General features: G+C 35.9%; 1 protein-coding gene across 6 annotated transcripts in view; it reads left to right on the top strand.

The window, feature by feature from the left end:
- LOC111747568 (sperm-associated antigen 16 protein-like) overlaps positions 1-20,368 on the top strand; it is an 803,762-nt gene that overhangs the window by 138,618 nt on the left and 644,776 nt on the right. For all 6 annotated transcript variants that reach the window (XM_064286709.1, XM_064286706.1, XM_064286707.1 and 3 more), the window contains one exon: positions 3,665-3,742. In XM_064286709.1, coding sequence (XP_064142779.1) covers positions 3,665-3,742 — 78 coding nt within the window. The remainder of the gene's footprint in view (positions 1-3,664; positions 3,743-20,368) is intronic.

Below are 20,368 nucleotides of genomic sequence, written 5' to 3'. Positions count from 1 at the left end.
TTTGCTGACCCTCTACTTTACCAGCATGATGTCCTTCTTCAGGGGCGGACCTTCCTGATAACATGTCCAAAGTATGTGAAACATAGTCTCACCACCCTCGCTTCTTAGGAGCATTCTGGCTGTACTTCTTCCAAGACAGATTTGTTCATTCTTTTGGCAGTCCATGGTATATTCAATATTCTTTGCCAACACCGTAATTCAGAGGCGTCAGTTCTTCTTAGGTCTTCCTTATTCATTGTCTAGCTTTCACATGCATGTGAGGTGATTGAAAACACCATGGCTTGAGTCAAACACACCTCAGTCTTCAAGGTGACATCATTGCTCACCAAATCCCTAAAAGAAAATGTTCTTGGGATTTTTATTGTAATAACTTTGGGTTTATAGATTAAGGTGGAGATAGTGGCATCTTTAGATTATTGGGTCTTTCAGTGCAAGAATGAACATTAGTTCTCTATATATTTGTGTTTAATTTCTTTCAGTAACATACATTTTTTCACATAGGTCTTTTAAATGTTTTTGCTAAATGTATTTCTAAGTACTTATAATTTTTTACTATTTCAAATGGTATCTTTTAAAAATAAATAACTTGTCCCTTTGTTGGCTTTGAGGCCTCCTTCAACAGAAATCAAGAGGGAGCCTGTGTTCTCAGAGCAAGATCAGCCCTCTGTCCAACTCCACACCACCATATGCAAAAAAAGAACTCTTGTGCCTGGAATCAGACCACGCCTCTGAAGTACACCATTGGCAAGAGACAACAGAGTTCCCAAGCACTCAGAATAAGAACACCAAGCTACAGGACATCATTTCTCTTGGCTCATCAGGAGCTAAGTGGGAAACTCTGAGCAACATATGTGCCTGGTGTGTTTTCCTACAGCTCTCTCTTTCCTCAACACCCATGCTCTTTAGTCATATTCTTTTCAGTCTTTAGAAGAAGCCCAGGACTCCTAGTTCATTGTTTATTCTAGAACTCTTATCATCCCTAAGTCTCCCTATATAATTTTTTCTGACCCTCTCTCTCCTTCCCATTTCCTGACTCCTGAAACCATTTTTCCATACATTCTGGAACTCAAGATCAAAAGGGTTGCTATGAGTCTGAATCCACTTGACAGCAACAGGTTAAATAAAATATTTTTTGTATGGCCATGCAAGCTACTTCACTGAATGTGGAATTGGGAAGTGATTCACACAGTCAGCTCTCTGATCAAGTTTTAACTAGTTTTATCAAGCACACCACTGCCTGCGGTATTCTAAACTGGTGGCTGTTCTCTTTGCTCCCTACTCTGCCATACCACTGGACCTGTAGTTGGGTTAAATGTCCCCTCTGATCCTCATTGCTACTTTTAGTCCTTTTTTTTTCTCCTTTCTCCATGAACACACCCTGTTTTAAATCTTATATCATCAGATTATACCAGGTTGCCAGTTTGAGTCCACCAACCATGCCTTGGAAACCCTATGGGGCAGTTCTGCTCTGTCCTATAGGGTTGCTATGAGTTGGAATCGACTCTACGGCAATGAGTTTGGTTTAGTTTTTGGGTATCTTTTTATTACAGGCACCTCTTCCCAAGTTATTATTATTTTTTTTGGTCATAAAAAAAAATCCCTGTGACATTGTTACTTTCTTAAAAATGACTCTTGTTATATTCCTCATGATTGAAATATAGATGATCCTTCTAACACTCTGAACTCTTGACAGCTGTCTTACAGTGAACCTGTTCTCTATCTAGTCTTAGCCACTCACTTTCCTGGTCATTTCCTAGGCCATGTTATTGCCTAGGATTTTTCTTTTTTTGCTTGTTCTTCCTTATCTACCCAAACTCTTTTTGTTGAGATGTTCCAGGGCTCTGGTCTTTTCTGTTGTCTCTCCCTAGGTGATTCCGTCTAATCTCATGGCTTTAAATTCTACTTATATGTTAATGACTCCTTAGTTTATATTTTCAGTGGGGATTTCTTCCCTGAACTCTAGTTTTATATATCCAACTGCCTACTTGGTTACTGCAGTTAGATATCTCTTCTTTACTAAAGCCATGTTTTCTGAAGTTTTCTCCATGTTAATTAATGGGAACTCCATTCTCCTGTTACTTCAGCCAGAAAACTTTGGAGTTATCCTTGAATCATATCTCTCACACCTCACATAGATATAAAAGGAAATTATTTTGGTTGTATCTTGGACCAGCAGCATTACTCCCGGATCCAAACTGCCATCACTGTAGCTTGGCAATAGCCTCCTAACTGATCTCTCGGTTTCTATTTTTGTTAACTTTCAGTCTCTTTTTGAACTTAACCAGCCAGAGTGGTCCTTTTAAAACATTGGTCTGTCCATTAACATTTCTCTGCTGCAAACTTTCCAGTGGCTTCCAATCTTAGTCACAATTACAGATAAAGTCATTGTAAACTTTGAGGCCCTGCATCATTTCTCCCCTTTTACCTTTCTGACATCTCCTGCTACTCTACTCATCCTTGACTCAACTGCAGCCACATTAGCCTTTATCCAGTTTGTAGAACACTGTAGATGTGCTTCTTGCCTTAAAGCTTTTGCGCTTGATATTTCCTCTGCCTGTGTTGTCTTCCCTCCCATATTTAATAGCTCATCCCTCACTTCCTTTAAAGCTTTATTCAAGTGTCTTCTTTTCAGAAACCTTCCATGGGCACTCAATCTAAATTTTAATATTGCCCCTCACGCCTTGACAATTTGTGGACCTACTTTCAGTTTTATTTTTTTCTCCTTACATGTGTCACTATCTAACATGTCTATGTTACACTTAATAACTTTTTTATTGGATATTTTCCCCCACCAGAATGTAAGCTCCATTAGAGCAGGCATGTTTGTATATTTTATTCACTGCTATATCCCCAGTGCCAAAGTGTGTCTGGCAAAAACTGTATATCCCATAAATATATGTATTTGAATGAATGCATGAATGAAAAAAGGTGTTATATTTGTTGCTATACAAATGATTACTGTAAGTTGATTTTAAATACAGTGACCTTGCTATACTCTTTATTTCTATAATTTGTCTTTAGATTCTTTTCAGTTTTCTTGTAGATGATGGTATATGTGAACAATGCTGGTTGTGATTTTCTCTTTCTAATCTTGGAGAATTTTATTTATATTTTCTTATCTTTATGTATTTCCTATGACCTTCAGAAAGTGGTTAAATAGAAGTTGTTAGAGTAGACATTCTTACCTTACTCAGGATTTTAAAGAAATGCTTCTTATGTTTCACCACAAAGAATGATACTTGTAAATCTTTGGTAGATATTAAGTTCAAAAAGTCCCCTTCTCTTCCATGTTTGCTATTTGTGTGTGTGTGTGTGTGTGTGCATTTTATCATAAGTGTTAAAATTTTATTTGATCATGAATGAGGGTTGAATTTTCTGTTTTTGAGATTTTCCTCGTTAATATTTAATGTGGTGAATCACATTCATGGGTTTTCTATTGTAAACACTCTCTTCCATTCCTGGACTAAAACTAACTTACTCATTGTTTGTTATCTGATTTATATATCACTGGATCCAGTTCACTTTTTTCTAATAGGATGCTTCTATTTTATGAATAAAATTGGCTTTTAAATTTTTCTTTTTATGTACTGTCTTTTTATAATTTTGGTCTCGATGTTCTACTCGCTCCATTTATTGAGTTGGAGAATATTCTGTCTTTTCCCAGTTTTTTGAAGAGTTTTATGTTATGGAAGATCTGTTCCTTGAATGTTTTATAGAAGTATTCTGGAAAACTTACGGGCTGGTATGTATTTATGGGAAGATTTTATATTATTGATTCTTTTTTGTTGTTGTTGTTTATATAATTGGACTGGAAACCCTGGTGGGGTAGTGGTTAAGTGCTATGGCTGCTAACCAAAGGGTCGGGAGTTCAAATCCACCAGGCCCTCCTTGGAAACTCTATGGGGCAGTTCCCCTACTCTGTCCTATAGGGTCGCTATGAGTCGGAATAGACTCGGCAGCACTGGGTTTGGTTTTTTATATAATTGGGCTGTAGAGACCATAGGAGTTATTTATTCTTGGATCAATTTGATAAGTTAAAAATAATATGTTTATGTTAATCTGGCCATTTTTTCTAAATCTCAAATTTACTAGCATACAGATTTTCATCGTGTTTTATTATTCTTATATTCTCTAATGAATCTGTAGCTGTAGCCTATTCTAACTTCATGTGTGTGATACCTGTTTCTGTCTTTTCCTTCCAGTTCCCGTATTTCCTGCCACATCTCATCAGTCTTTTTGGAGATATATGAATTTAATTGGTGACTTTTGAGTTTTATCACCCTCTGTCATATCTCTGTTTTCTCTTTCATTACTTTGTACTTTTATTGTTATGGTCTCCTGTGTCTACAGTCTGTGTTTTATTCCGTTTCTCTTTTCAGCTTCTTAAGTTGGATGCTTAGCTCACTGATTTTCAGCCATCACATTCCTGTAAAATAAGCATTTAATATAAATTTCCTGCTAAATACTGTTCTAGCTGTATCCCACAGGTGTTTATATGTGACATATTAATTATTGTTCAGTTTTAAATATTTTAAGATTTCCTCTTTTTGAAATAAGTTATGGCCAGAGAACATGGTTTGTATAAAGTCAATTCTTGAAATTTTTTGAGACTTGCTATGGCGGAGAGTTCTAGTTTTCCACCAAAATGTATTTTTCTTTATTCCCATAGTTTTTACAATTTAGCTGGGCATATAGTTAAATGCTATATTCCTATACCTCCCTTATGCCTAGATATGACTGTGAGACTAAATTTTGCTAATGGGATATTTGCTTAATCAGTGTATGCCTGTGAAGTTATTTTTCAGAAATATTTACTCTTTCTTCTCATTTTCAAGGAAGGTGACTCCTTCCCTGCTCATCGATGCAGAGCTTGGCTGTGTAACTTACTTTGGCCAATGATATATTAAAAAATGTGATGCAGCAGAGGCTTGAGATGTGCTTGTACGTTTGGGTTTGCTCTCTTGCACTTTTACCATGAACATGAGAAGAATATGCCTCACCTACCCTCTGGTCCAGTGAAAGACATGAGACCCTGGCTACTATAATTCAACCCAGTCCGTATCAGCTGACCCACAGATACTTGAGCTGGATAAATTCTTATTGTTGTATGCCATTGAGACATTGTGAGTGTTTATTATGTGATACTAACTGATACAATGACACTTTCACAGTCTGGGCTTTAAAGCAGCTTTTGGCTTGTACTGCTTCATGCTCTTTTCCCTTCAGTTTGACATGGAACAAGGATGTTCCTGTAACGTGTCTTTGACCATGCAGACCAGGACAGTGTCCTAAAGGATGGGTGAACAGCAAATGGAAGGAATCCTGATGCTTGGTGCTCGACTGTGCATTAATTGATCACTCATTTGGGAGTGTTATTTATGAGAAGATTATCTTCTATTTTTTAGAGTTATCCTATTTGAGGTCTCTTTGCTTTTGACAGAGCTTAGCATTTATTCTAATAATTAGGTGCTTTATCAATAGGTCCTTTTTGTAAGTGTATGTACTTGAAAGAAATGTATATTTTCTAATTTCGGGGGTTCAGGATTCTATATATATCCACTACAGATTGTATTTTGTATAATGCAAATATTCTATATCTAAACTTTTTTTGGTCAATGATTAGTAATTTAATGAGTTGAAGGATTTGTTGACCTTTTCCATCAATTTCATTAATTTTTGCTTTATGCATTTTGAAGCTATTTTATTAGGTGCACATATAAGTTTAGAATTGTTACATCAATCGGGTGAATTGAAACATTTAATATTTTGCAGTAACCTTTATTTCTGCTAATACTTTGTTTTGTGGTCTGTTTTTGTCTACTATTAGTATAACTGCCTCAGCTGTCTTTGCTTAGTATTTGCCTGGTAAAATTTTTTTCTACCTCCCCCCCTCTTTTTTTCAGCACTTCTGTGATGATATGTTTAGTTGTTGTCTCTACAGCTGGGAATTTATTTCATTTACCTGGTGATTTTGTGCATATAATTTATTTAAATGCTTTATGCTTATTGTGATTATTGGTTTGTTTGGACTTGTTCCTACCATCTTACTTTTTGCTTTATGTCCATCTTTTCTGTTTATGATTTTTCTTTTCTTGCTTTAAAATACTATACTTTTTTTTTTCTTCATGGATTTTTCTTTTTCTCTTCCTTTAGTTTTCACCCTCAGAAATTTAGCATTTGTAATGTAAGCAAAATTAAATTTCTGGAATAACATGAAAATGTTCAAACACTGCAACTCTGATCAAAATGGTCCCAATTTACATATTATTTTTTAATCTAGAATTTTAATTATGTCTTTTAAATTATAAAAAAAAATTTTTAATTATAAAACAGACATTATTTTAAAAAGACAATGCTTATTTAGATTTATAAATGTTATTTATTAATTTCTTACTACTTTTAACCTTTTCCTTGTTGTGCAGCAGTGTCACCAGGATAGGTAAAATTTTTTTTCCCCCACTTACTGATGGAATATATTAAAACCAGTTGCTGTTGAGTTGACTTGACTCATAGTGACCTTCTGTATGTCAGAGTGGAACTGTGACTGATAGGGTTTCCAATGGCTGATTTTTTGGAAGTGGGTCACTAGGCTATTCTTCTGAGGTGCTTCTGGGTGAACTTGAATCTCTAACCTTTCAATTAGCAGCCAGATGTGTTAACCATTTGCTCCACCCTGGGACTTCTTTGTTATATTTCCTGTATTTGTGTACCATGTTTTTAATCATTTGTGAAATTTCCACTCATTATTGCCTTAAATACCGTTTTTCCTCTTTTTTTTTATTCTCTCCTTCTGTTCATCAATTAGATGTAGTTTAATGGTAGATTATACCTATTCTGTCTTCCATTTGCTTAACCACTCTTTCAAATTTTCTATGTTCTTGTTTCTATGTGCTGCATTTGTAGAGATTTATTAATTTTTATCATCTATTTTGTGAATTGTCTATATACATTGAATCTTCTTTTTTAATCCATCATTTGTATTTTTTAAAAAATTACCTTTTTTTTTTTTTTTTTGCTTTTAAATGCTCTATACAGTTCTTTTACAAATATACCCGGTAATTATTGGTACTTCCTTGTGGTCTTCACTTGTTTGTATACACCTTTTATTTATCTTATAATGAGCAAAATCATGATAAATGGAGAAAAAATTGAAGTTGTCAAGGATTTCATTTTACTTGGATCTACAGTCAACAGCCATGGAAGCAGCAGTCAAGAAATCAAAAGATGCATTGCATTGGGTAAATCTGCTGCAAAGGACCTCTTTAAAGTGTTAAAGAGCATGTCACCTTGAAGACTAAGGTGTGCCTGACCCAAGCCATGGTATTTTCAATCACATCATATGCATGTGAAAGCTGGACAATGAACATGGAAGACCAAAGAAGAATTGACCCTTTTGAATTGTGGTGTTGGCGAAGAATATTGAATATATATATCATGGACTGCCAAAAGAATGAACAGATCTGTCTTAGAGGAAGTACAACCAGAATACTCCTTAGAAGCAAGGATGGCGAGACTATGTCTTGCATACTTTGTTGTCAGGAGGAATCAGTTGCTGGAGAAGGACATCATGCTTGACAGAGTACAGGGTCAGTAGAAAAGAGGAAGACTCTCAACAAGGTGGACTGACAGTGGCTGCAACAATGGGCTCTGGCACAGGACTGGGCAGTGTTTCATTCTGTTGTGCATAGGGTCACTATGAGTCAGAACTGACTCTATGGCACCTAACAATAACAACAACAAGATTCTGCTTCCCTGTCTTATGACTGGCCCAAAGCTTAGTTTTGTGATTATAGCTTTCATTTTGGCATTTACCATCATGGCAACACACTTCTTACATGTCCATACTGCTTGGAGTTCATGTGTTAGTTCAGCAGTTTTACTTCATTATTGCTGCTTTTATATTTCTGTTGAGTGCAATAACGCAATGAAATTGTGCTTAGGGTCTACTTGTTTTTTAGTGGGAGCATCTTTCAGAGTACGTAATCTCATGTATTGCTAGAATCAAAACTCCAATATTTTAACAACATTCCCATTTTATATGTCTTTTGGGAGAATAAAAGAAAATAGTAAGCCATTTTAATCTACAGAGTAAGGTCATAACAAGTTTAAATACTTTATTTGGAATTAACATATACCAACCCTTGATTATATATTTTTCCTAGAAAAAGATGGGTGAAAGGAAAAGATACATTTGGGAAATACAGTATAGGAGTTTTAGAGCTGAAGTGTTGTTAAAAATGAGCTTGAGCTTTGAAAAGCAAGATGAGTTATAAGGAGACAATATAAGTACTCGAAAGGGAGGGGGCTTTAGGGTCAATTACTTTTAGCTACTAATGGCTAAAACAATGGTAGACTAGTATACATGTCATTTTATGACCCTTTTCAATAGTTTTGTTTCCAAAACTTTTTCTGCTGTTTATCATAAATAAGATAGTAGAGGATTTGTAGTAGAAGAAAAAAAATTGTGGTTGCAGTTACTATATTCCCTTCTATATATTCATCAGACATTTACTCAAAACATTCTGTGTGGGAGGCAGTGGGTAGGAATAGAGGTTACTAAGTAAGAAAGAAGAGTCCTTGTTTTTGAGGATTTTTACGTGCTAAGTAGAATGGTTTTTATTCCTGGGGGAAAAAAATCAACTTATTTCACTTGATTCAAAATTCTAACTTTGGAATGTCAGTGCAGATTTAATATTTGAAAGTGAATGTAGTGTGACATTATTTTATGTAACCATATACTAATGTTTATAATTTGTATTTTGATAATTTAACTGGTGATTTTATGAATCAAAAGAATTTAAAACATGAGATTTTAATTACCAAAAAATATACATTTATAATTTACTTTATTAGAATAAAGAACATCAAATCATATTATAGAGAAAAAACTAGAGTTTACAAATCAGATAGATGTGGGAATTGTTATCCTAAGCAATTCACTTAACCTGTATGAATCAAAATTTTTTCATCTGTAGGGCCTCAATAAATCCTAGCATACTTCTCATATTAAGTTTTTCAAGTCATTTAGAGTTGCCATTTATGCCATTGTCAATTATTTTTCTTTTGGCTCTTCACTCTCTAGTAGTTTGTTTCCCGCACCCTTATCCTTTTTTGGTAGAAGAGCTGAAGGCTAAGGTCTCAGACTGGTGCTGTGTCGCAGTGAGAATGAAGGAAAAAGTTGGAGCAATGATGGTATAAAATGTAGAGGGTTAGGAGGAGAATTCCATCATAAGAGGAGATAGATCCAAGAGGAGAGTAATCAATACTGTCACCAAGGAGAAATAAAGAACAAAAATTAAAAAGAGATTGAGTTTCTTTAGTCAAAATTGGTTAAAAAATTAATAAAAAATTTATCAATAAATTGATATTTTCAGGATCTATAGTATTAGATTTATAGGTACCAGATCTATTTCTTGTTGTTAGGTGCTGTCGAGTTGGTTCCGACTCATAGCAGCACTGTGTATAACAGAACAAAACACTGCCCAGTCCTGTGCCATCCTTACAAACAATAGTTGCTATGTTTTATCTCATTGTTGTAGCCACTGTATCAAGCCATCTTATTGAGGGTCTTCCACTTTTCCACTGACTCTCTACCAAGGATGATGTCCTTCTCCAGGGACTGATCTCTCCTGATAACATGTCCAAAGTACATGGGATGAAGCCTCACCATCATCGCTTCTAAGGAGCATTCTGGCTGTACTTCCTCCAAGACAGATTTGTTCATTCTTCTGGCAGTCCATGGTATATTCAGTGTTCTTCCCCAATACCATAATTCAAATGCAGCCATTTTTCTTCAGTTTTCCTTATTTACTGTCCAGCTTTCGCATGCATATGAGGTGATTGAAAACACCATGGCACCTTAGTCCTCAAAGTTTAACATCTTTGCTTTTTAACACTTTAAAGAGGTCTTTTGCAGCAGATTTGCCTAATGCAATACATCATTTGATTTCTTGACTGCTGCTTCCATGGATGTTGATTGTGGATCCAAGTAAAATGAAATCCTTGACAACTTCAATCTTTCCTCAGTTTATCATGATGTTACTTATTGGTCCAATTGGGAGAATTTTTGTTTTCTTTATGTTGAGGTGCAATCCACACTGAAGGCTATAGTCTTCGATCTTTATGAGTAAGTGCTTCAAGTCCTCTTCACTTTCAGCAAGCAAGATTGTGTCATCTTAATAACGCAGGTTAATGAGTCTTCCTCCAATCCTGATGCAGCATTCTTCTTCATATAGTCCAGCTTCTCAGATTATTTGCTCAGCGTACAGATCAAACAAGAATGGATACAACCCTGAGGCGCACACCCGTCCCAATCCCAAACCACACAGTATTCCTTTTTCTGTTTGAACAACTGTCTGTTGGTCTAAATATAGTTTCCTCATGAACACAACTAGGTGTTCTGGAATTCCCACTCTTCAAAATGTTATCCATAATTTGTTGTGCCCCACACAGTCCTATTCCTTTGCATAGTCAATAAAACACAGATAAACATCTTTCAGGTGTTCTCTGCTTTCAGTCAAGATCCATCTGACATCAGCAATGATATCCCTCATCCTACATGCTATTCTGAGTCCAGTTTGAATTTCTGATAGTTTCCTATTGATGTACTTCTGCAACCATAACCATAGGAATGTATATTCTGTGATTTGTTTTAGCCAGTGTAGAAATTTGTTTAAGAAATAATAAATCAGAATATGTGAGTAGCTAGTCTCCACAGATAGACCCCTCAGTGAACTGTGCCTTGTGATAGCCTAACCCACAGTGGATCTGGGCTACTGTATGACCCATCGGATGGAGTTTAATTGATGCTGCATGACTTCTGAGTCAAGAAGGATTGCCAATTCTGCCTTGGTCTTTTAACACTTGCTCTGGGGGAAATCAGACAAAAATTGTAACAAGATTGATAGCCCCAAGACCACCATACTGTGAGGAAGGTCACCACATGAAAAGGACATTATATAAAGAAAGAGATGCCTGGCTAGCCTCCAGCTGTTCCATCTATCCCAGCGAAGGCACTAAACCTGTGATCAAGGAAGCCATCTTGGACATCGAGCTAGTCAGAGGCTCAGGTGACTCTAATCCAAACTATTTCAGTGTAACTGCATGAGAACTGCCATGTGAGAGTCATTCAGTGAAGCTAGTCAACCTGTAGAAACAATAGTTTGTTGTTTGAAGCTAGTAAGTTTTGGGGGAGTTTCATTATTACATAAATAGATAAGCAGAAGAGTATATGCAAAGTATTTTGTTAGCCTTTTTTTTTTTTCCATGGGAGGTAGAGAGAATTACTCTCTATAACTTCAGTGTGATGCAGCATCCTTTCATTCTGGTCACCTCCAGGAGCAGGGTATTCACTGTTCAGAGGTAACCCTGTCCGCTTTAGGGCATCTGCTCTTCTCTCTTCTGTAAGTTTGCTTATTTTTCCCATTGGATTTTTTTCGATAAATACATATAATATGCTTACATCTTTTTACTAAAGCTCTTCAAATATTTAAATATATGTGCTATTGTATGTGCATTTATCTCATTGCAGCTTTGCCTCCCAGCTTTTTCTTTTCCAAAGTTCCTTCAACAATTTTTATACTCTGTGGAGCCACTTTAAGACACCAAATAAAAATAATGTTTTTTTTAATAAGCACACAATACAGTAGGATTATTAGCTTCTGAACCTGTTAATAGAGGGTTCTTTGTTTTGAGCTTTCACTGTATATTTTTTTCTATGATTTAGATAATCCTTAAAATTACAGCATGTTGCAGACAGCACAATATATGTTTAAAAGTATTTAGATTTGGGAATTCTTCTACCTTATTTTTACTTTGATCAAAGGCAGTATTCTTAATTTTGCCCTTGGTTATTATTCATTTTGATAACTTTTACAGCATTCACAGATACTCTTAAAATTTTGAATTTCTAAATAATAGATATTTAGAAAAAGAATATCACAAGAAGAGAAAAAATAGCTTTATTTTAGAATTGATTACTTGGAAATAATTTGTAGCTTTTTTAAAAATTCCATTTAAGTGGATTTTATGACATTTTCCTCATGATTTTTAAGTTTAGTCCTTGACTTAATTTGGCTTTTTTCACTTTAGAATATTTACAAATCTCTGTTCTGTATGTATAAATATTTTGTGTCACAAAAGTGATAAATTTCCTATCTTGTGATACACTCCTAATGCAAACATTTAAGCACCATGCCTTCAATAGGAACCCAAGACGGTTGAAGTTTAATATAAAATAAATAATACCTCCTGGTATACTGTTTGCCCTAGATCTTTCTAAGTGATAAATGAGGAGTTTTCAAGCACTAATTTTTTCATATTTAATGTGCTATATTTGTATATAAGTAGCTGATGCCATTGCTCCATTCCTGGCAGAGTGTGCTATCTATATTTTGTTATGTAGCAAAAAATACACTTGACTGGGAATCTATTGACAGCTTCTGAGATTACTAAAATATGTTTATAGACTTAGACAAATTTTCTCAAAAACATTTAAGTCTTAGGACCCTATGGTCTAATATTTTTGTTTTTTCCTATTTTTAAACTATTACTTTTCTCATAGTTAAAAATGGTTACAGGAGAATAAATTAATAAATTATATTTTAGTCTATGTATTCATTAGTTAAACAAAACAATGTAATATTCAGGTATCATTGACTTCTAACATTGCATAGAAAATAAAGTTAGAAATTAGCATACTAGCTAAGAAAATTTAGCATTCACTTAATAGCTCTAAGACAGTTTTGGACTAGCTTTGGTATCATTGTTTTAATGCAACATTGTAATAGATGTTGTTCATTTATGTTTTTCAATACTAAAAATTTTTTTTTAGAAGATACTTTGTTATTTGTAGGCTTGGCATAGCAGTGAATAAAGTAAACACACTCCTTGTCTATTTTTGGCATAGACTCCAAGCTTTGGAATCTTATCAGTGAAGAAATAAATAAAAAGTGATCATAAAAACTTTCCTGATGAGGGAGGGGTAGTATGGTAAAGGAGCACAGAAAGACACGGTGACTTGCTTAGATTTGGATGTCACTAAAGCGCTTAGTGATGAAGATCAAAGACCACAGCCTTCAGTATGGATTACACCTCAACATAAAGAAAACAAAAATCATCACAACTGGACCAATAAACAACATCATGATAAACTGAGCAAAGATTGAAGTTGTTAAGGATTTCATTTTATTTGGATCCATAATCAACACCCATGGAAGCAGCAGTCAAGAAATCAAAAGATGCATTGCATTAGGCAAATCTGCAAAAGACCTCTTTAAAGTGTTCAAAAGCAAAGATGTCCCTTTGTAGACTAAGATGTGACTGATCCATGCTCTGGTGTTTTCAGTAGCCTCATATGAGTGTGAAAGCTGAATGATGAATAAGGAGGATAGAAGAAGAATTGATGCCTTTGAGTTGTGGTGTTGGCAAAGAATACTGAATATACCATGGACTGCCAGAAGAACTAACAAATCTGCCTTGGAAGAAGTACAACCAGAATGCTCCCTGAAGGCAAGGATGGTGAGACTATGTTTCACACACTTTGGACTTGTTACCAGGAGAGATCAGTCCCCAGAGAAGGACATCATGCTTGGTAAAGTAGAGGGTCAATGAAAAAGATGAAGACCCTCAGCAAGATAGATTGACACAGTGGCTGCAACAATGGGCTCAAACATATGATTGTGAGGATGGCACAGGACTGGCATGTACAACCTCTGTTGTACATAAGGTTGCTATGAGTCAGAACGACTAGACAGCACCTAACAACAAGAACAACAAAGGCTTTTTGCACAAAGTGATATCTAATCTAAAGCCTAAGGGAGTAAGAAGGGGTTAACCAGGTAAAGAGGAGAAGAAGTGGCTCTACCAGTCAATGCAAAGGTCTGGAGATCAGCCCGAAGCTTTTCAGTTTGGCCAGGGAAGCATTCAAGGAGCATGCAGTGTTGACATCTAATTTGCAAGTAGCCTTAGATGCCTTTTGAAGCCATGCTAAGAAGTTAGGACACTATCTTGAGGTCTTCCTCAGGTTGCCATTGAAGGGACTGTGCTTAGAAACTTTGTGCACCTAAGATCACTTTTCAGGTAACAAAAAATGGGTGGAAGGGAGAAAAAGTTGAAGCAGCAATGCCAGGTAGGGGATAAATGCAGAAATCTAGCTGAGAGATGGGGACCAGTTGGCTAGGGAAATAGCTGTATAGGAATGGAAAACAGCTGACAGATTTGGTACTTATGAGACATATTTTCAGGTCTCAAGAGTTGATTATTTAGTGAGTGAGTGAGTTAGAGAGTAAAAAAAAAAAAAGAGAGAAAACTCCAGGTGTTTTTGGCTTGAGCAGCAGTATTGACAGTGATTCTGTTCATTGGAGTGGAAGACACAGGATGAGGGGAAGGTTTTGGAAGAAAATATTATTTTCAGAATATTCGTTGGTTTGCGACATGTTGAACTTTGGGTGTCTGTGGGGCATTTAAGTGGAGCTGCCTTTTTGTCTATTGGAGTTCGGTATAATAGAGAAACTTACCTGATGATCTGTGTGGTAAGTAGGAAATGAGCATTCACCACAGACTAAGTGGGGTCTATGAGGGGAGCCTCATTCAGGCAGGAAGGTAACGGCAATGCTTCGGAAAGATGTTGAGTACATAGAGGAGTTTAATCGTAAAATAGGAATGGCCTGAGCATGCAGTGAGGATTTGAACGGAAGAGGAAGAAAGCATGGAATTGTGTGAATATGAGGTGATGGGAGGGCTTTTAAGGCTAGAAGAGCTGCAAACCTTCACAGGTAACCTGGATGAGCTAAACAGCATGCACAGTGAGTTTGCTGGCCTGTGGTTGCCAAAAAGAATCAGTACCAGAAGTCCCTTGTCGAATGGGAGCTTAGTAGAGACTTCCAGTCCTCTTGGTAGTCTGAATAGATTATACTTCCAAAGTCCTAGTCTGTGGTAAAGGGCTAGACTTCAGCTGCAGCCTGATTCTGCTGCATGCATGAATTGTCTGCACACTGCTGTTTACACAGGCTCCCAGAGGGGCCTGATCTTTGTGTGCAGAGCCTCAGGGGTAGAATCCCTGTAGTTGTAAGCCTGTCTTCTAGGAGGAAAAAGTAGGTCACAGAGCAAATTGATAACTGTAAAGCTAGATAAGCTTTAACAGTAAACATGTTTCCCACTATATGTGACACTGCTCTTCATTGTATGAGCACAGCATGCCACAACATTTGGTATTTTAAATGTTATTATTTGACTTTTTTTTTCTCCCATACCACAACACTCAGATATAGTACTAGTATGGCCTACTGAGGTAAAATGGAGAAGGCTTCTCACTGATTGAGGATACCAGTTCCAGGCCTCACCTGGCTGCCCTGGGGGCTACAGGGAGTGATATTTTGGGCACATTCGTAACCATTTGTGGCAAGCCAACTGGGAAGCTGTGCTTTCCAGGGATGCAGAGATAAATTAGACATCATATCTGTCCTCAGGGTGCCTGGTTTTTTAGAAGAGGGTAGACATCTCTGTAAAACATTGCTTTACATAGATGATAAAAGGTGATGAGTTCCAGGAGAGAAATGTTAATACAGTGCTGTCAATATTAAGAGAAGGAAAAGATACCCCAGTATTTGTGAAGACCGTAGAAGATAATCCTCCTTTCTTACACCACTTTACCTGAGTTCATGGAACAGTAATTAACAGAGTCCAGGAATGTCATGCCCCCAAAATTTCTGATTTGGGGTCAGAGCTGTTGTGAATCCCAAGGACTTCTAACAACTGCTTAGTGATTTTTGCTTTCAAACCTTCACAGTATCTCATATATACAAGATGGTATCACATATTTAGGTGATTACTGTTGCACAGGGAAATAGACTTGTTTTTCTCCTTCTTGAACTATAGAGTTCTTGGTGTCATGTGGTCATATACAAATATTAAATGGGTATAACTCGCTTTATGAAAAAGTTTATTCCTGGTGATTTGGTAAATCACAATTAATATAAATAGTTTTAGATTTTTTTAAATAGAAAAATAATACTGCAAACATTCAGAAAATACAGAACGGCATAATCAAGAAACTAAAAATCATCCACAATCTCACTACACTGAGGTAGTCATTATTATCATTTGAGTGAACTGTTTTTTTTTTTACTCAGTTGTCAATAAGCATACTAACAATACACTATTTTTAACACATGGTTATATACTCTCTTAGTTATTTAGTGCTGTGGTAACAAAAATACCACAAGTGCATGGCTTTGTCAAATAGAAGTCTGTTCTCTCACAGTCTAGTAGGCTAGAAGTCCAAATTCAGGGCACATGCTCCAGGTTCAGGCTTTCTCTCTCTCTTGGCTCTGGAGGAAGGTCCTTGTCATGAATCTTCCTTTGGTCTAGGAGCTTCCATGCAGGAACCCCGGGTCCAAACAGCACGCTGTGCTCCTGGCGCTGCTTTCTCGGTGATACGAAGTCCCTGTCTCTCTGTTCACTTTTCTCTTTCATATCTCTAAAGAGATTGACTTAAAACACAACCTAATCTTGTGGATTGAGTTCTATCTCATTAACATATCCCACCTCACTAACATCACAGAGGTAGGATTTACAGCACCTAAGAAAATCACATCAGATGACAAAATGGTGGACAGTCACACAATATTGGAAATCATGGACTAGCCAAATTGACACACATTTTGGGGGGACACAACTCAATCTATGACATGTACCAATTTGGTGGTTTTGCTTTTTCGAAAATGGGACCATGCTGTGCATAACTTGGTAACTTTCCTTTTTCATTTATCTATAAATAATGTTTTTATATGACTGAATATGTACTGGATTCATCATCTTAATTAAATGCATTTAACTTAACTATCTAAATAAAAGTATTTTAGTTTTTTCTTTAAGAAAGTACAAACTTTGAAATTCATTGTTTCAACTTTTAAGTGGTTGTTGTTGTTGTTAGGTGTCGTCGAGTCGGTTCCGACTCATAGAGACCCTGTGCGCAACTGAAAGAAACACTGCCGGTCCTGCAGCATCCTCACAATCGTTGTTATGCTTGAGCTCATTGTTGCAGCCGCTGTGTCAATTCACCTTTTTGAGGGTCCTCCTCTTTTCCTCTGACCCTGTACTCTGCCAAGCATGATGTCCTTCTCCAGGGACTCATCCCTCCTGACAACTTTAAGTGGTTAGGAATTAGTAAAGAGAATATGATGTAGATACAGTAAATTTTCTTATTTAAAAAAAAATTGATAGAACTATTTTAATACTAATTTTCATTCCTAATCAGCCTGGTTTGGAGGGATGCATTGATAAATCAGACATGATATCAGTCTTCAAGTTAAATTTTGATTTCTTGGATTTCTTAAAGTAGTGCTTAAAATTATTACAATAATTTGGAAGAAATAATTCATTCCAGTGGGAATTACAACCCTTTACAGATATGCTATGGAATGTAAGTTTAAATAACATTTTTAAGTTTATATTGACACAGAGGGAAACGGCCCAGTGACCTGCATGTCATGCATTGTGTTTTGTTTCTTTAAAATTGGGTTACTTGATAAGGCAGGGTTGTCTTGTGGATTATAGATAAGAAGGAAATAATTGACATTTAATTAGTTCGTACTATGTACCAGGAACTGTATTGGATGCTTAATTTACATTATCTCATTTTACTTTTGCAAACAACAATTTCTATTTTAGAAATAAGCTTTTTTATAAAAAATATAAAACTTATATGGAAATACATACTATCGTATGTAACAGCCCTCACAAGTGTGTGGATGGTTATTTTCTTTTATTATATGCTAGAGTCTATAACATATTCTGCATATGAATTCATATATGTACATATTTAGCTAGCTTCATAGACATATATATGTAATTATATATAGAGAGATAGATACCTATATAAATATCTCTCTCTTTCTGTGTATACACACACACATAAAGATGGCACACGCATCCTGCTTTGCTGTCAGGATTGCAGCCCCTAAAGTGAGTTCCCAGCTTATTTTAGGGGATCCACAGGGTGTGGTCTGGAGGGCTTATAGGCTGTGGTTCAGGCAGAGGGCCCATGGATTTTTACAACTGTCTTTGCACCTTTGGTTTTTCAAGTTTTCTGCTCTGCTGGACATATGTTTTTTTCTGCTGTTGAGTAGTTTTTGAATATTGTACTTACACACGGTTAAAAAAATAAAATAAAATCGTAAAGAAGGACTTACCATGAAGAACACCACTTCACCCTACTCTCTATTGCAAATTTTGCTTTTGAGAAGCAGCTGTCTTTAAACATTTGTGTTTGTGCTTCTTTTTTAGTTACCTCCTATTTCTGGATAGCATTGCTATGTTTTATTTATTGATTTATTAGCTTTAGGTTTTATTTATTGACCATCTTCTCTTTTTTATTGATTCCCTATTTTGGTTTCAATCCTCTTTCTCTTTGTGGGATTATACCTTCTTATTTTCCTTTATATCAAATATTTTAGCCATCGCTTATTTTACCCTCCACTCATTCTGCCACACATTTCTTCCTTCATATACTTACACAGAAGATTATTTAAGTACCACTAATTGAGATTAAATAAAAATAAGAGAGAAGCAGGGAGATGTTCATAGGATAGAATCCTGTTCTGAGTTTTGTAAGATTTGTATGGTGCTTTTTTTTTTAGGACCTGGCAGGTACTTAAGAAATAATGAGGTCTACATTACAGAGGTTCACATTTCTAAAAATGAATATTGCTTTTTTTCCTCTAAATAATTGTGCATTAAAAGCACAAGCTACTATTGTTTCTTTGAAAGAAGCTGTTCACATTACATGCATACTGCTTATCGTTATATGGACTGCCTTTTGATCTGAATATTAGAGCATAGGTTTTGAATTGAAATTAACCTAAAAGAACACACGGGGCATCAAAATTAAGATAGTTTGATAACATAAGAGATCACTGTGAACAAGTCATTTAAAGGACACGTCCCATTTCAGCTGCTGCAGTACATTGCACTCTTTATGTGGAACTTTACATGCAAAGTAGTGCATTAAGGGAACTTATTATATGTAGTTTTCTCTCATAAAAGAGAAGAACAAATGACGGGTTGCATTTATAATAATCCCTCTGGGTAATATTGCTTTCTGAGTTAATAAAAGATAAAATTAAATTGTACATTTATTTTCTCAAATATTAAATAACTGTAAAAGCAATATACATTGGTTTACAATTTTGGTTTATACTAGGTCTCAGTTGAATTTTTGCCTTGCATGTGACGTATATCCCATTGGCATTTGTGATACATGTCAGAATGGCAGGGATGTTTATTGCTTTCTTTTGGAACTATTCTTTACCGAGACTAAACTCTGGATAAATGATGCATGTGATCTGATGATGAAGGATAACAGCAGTGATATGTATTGTTTGGAATAATCTATTACAAGACACTGTCAGATCATCCCCAGAGAGTATTTTATATCCATATTTTTCTTCAGAGACTGATATTACCCATTTTTGAGATGATAAAGGGAGAGCAGAAGAAATTGGATTGCTATGTGAAGCAAAAATAAGTGCATTATTGCTCAAAAATAGTGTCATTGTCAATTGGAAGGCACATATACATACACATTTTCTTTTTAAAACACAAAGGCCAAGAGGTGGTTTTTGAATTTACACAGAAATGAAAGATGAGAGCATGTGAGTTGCCTTAAAACTCTTCATTTTTTTTTTTTTTTTTTGCCATGTTACTCTTGAAGTTGTTAATAATTTTCACTAGGTCATTCTGTGAAACCATATTTTGGTTCTGTGTTACATAAGGTTCTTGTAATTCCCTTAACAACTGAATTCTTTCATAGAGTTTCTAGAAGCAGTAAATATTGGGTAAAAGAATGGCTTCTGGATTAATTTTAGTGACTTTTGGTTCATGATTTAAAACTATTTTTGACAAATTAATCACATTTTCCCACAGGCACTTAAAAAAATGAAAGCAGTACTTCTAGGGATGAATGCATGTACACACACACATATAGACTCACCAGTCTGTTTATTTCGTGTATAATAGGAAAAAGAGGAATGTACCCCCTATCACTCAGCCGCTTTCCCTCCTCTCCCCTGTACACACAAGCATGCCATTCTTCTATTTCAGACCCCAAGATGCAAGACTACTGCAGGCTATGCATTTTACTCCTTGGTTGACTTGGAGTTAATGGTCCCTCTCCAATAAAGCTCAGCCCTGTGACTTCCATCTTCCCCATCGTGTTGTGAACTCAAGGGCTAGATTTTAATCTCAGAGACTTAGCCTCTACGGGTGGATATAACACCACTAGCAACAGCCTCAGTCTATGATGACAGCTCCTACTTTCTAAGTACTTCCCCTACCTTCCCCAGCTCTTGTCTATTTAGAGCATCTTCTT

This window comes from Loxodonta africana, chromosome 6 (assembly GCF_030014295.1).
Source record: "Loxodonta africana isolate mLoxAfr1 chromosome 6, mLoxAfr1.hap2, whole genome shotgun sequence".
Lineage (NCBI taxonomy): Eukaryota > Metazoa > Chordata > Mammalia > Proboscidea > Elephantidae > Loxodonta > Loxodonta africana.
Note: the sequence above shows the minus strand (reverse complement) of the source record. Positions and strands in the feature narration are given on the sequence as shown.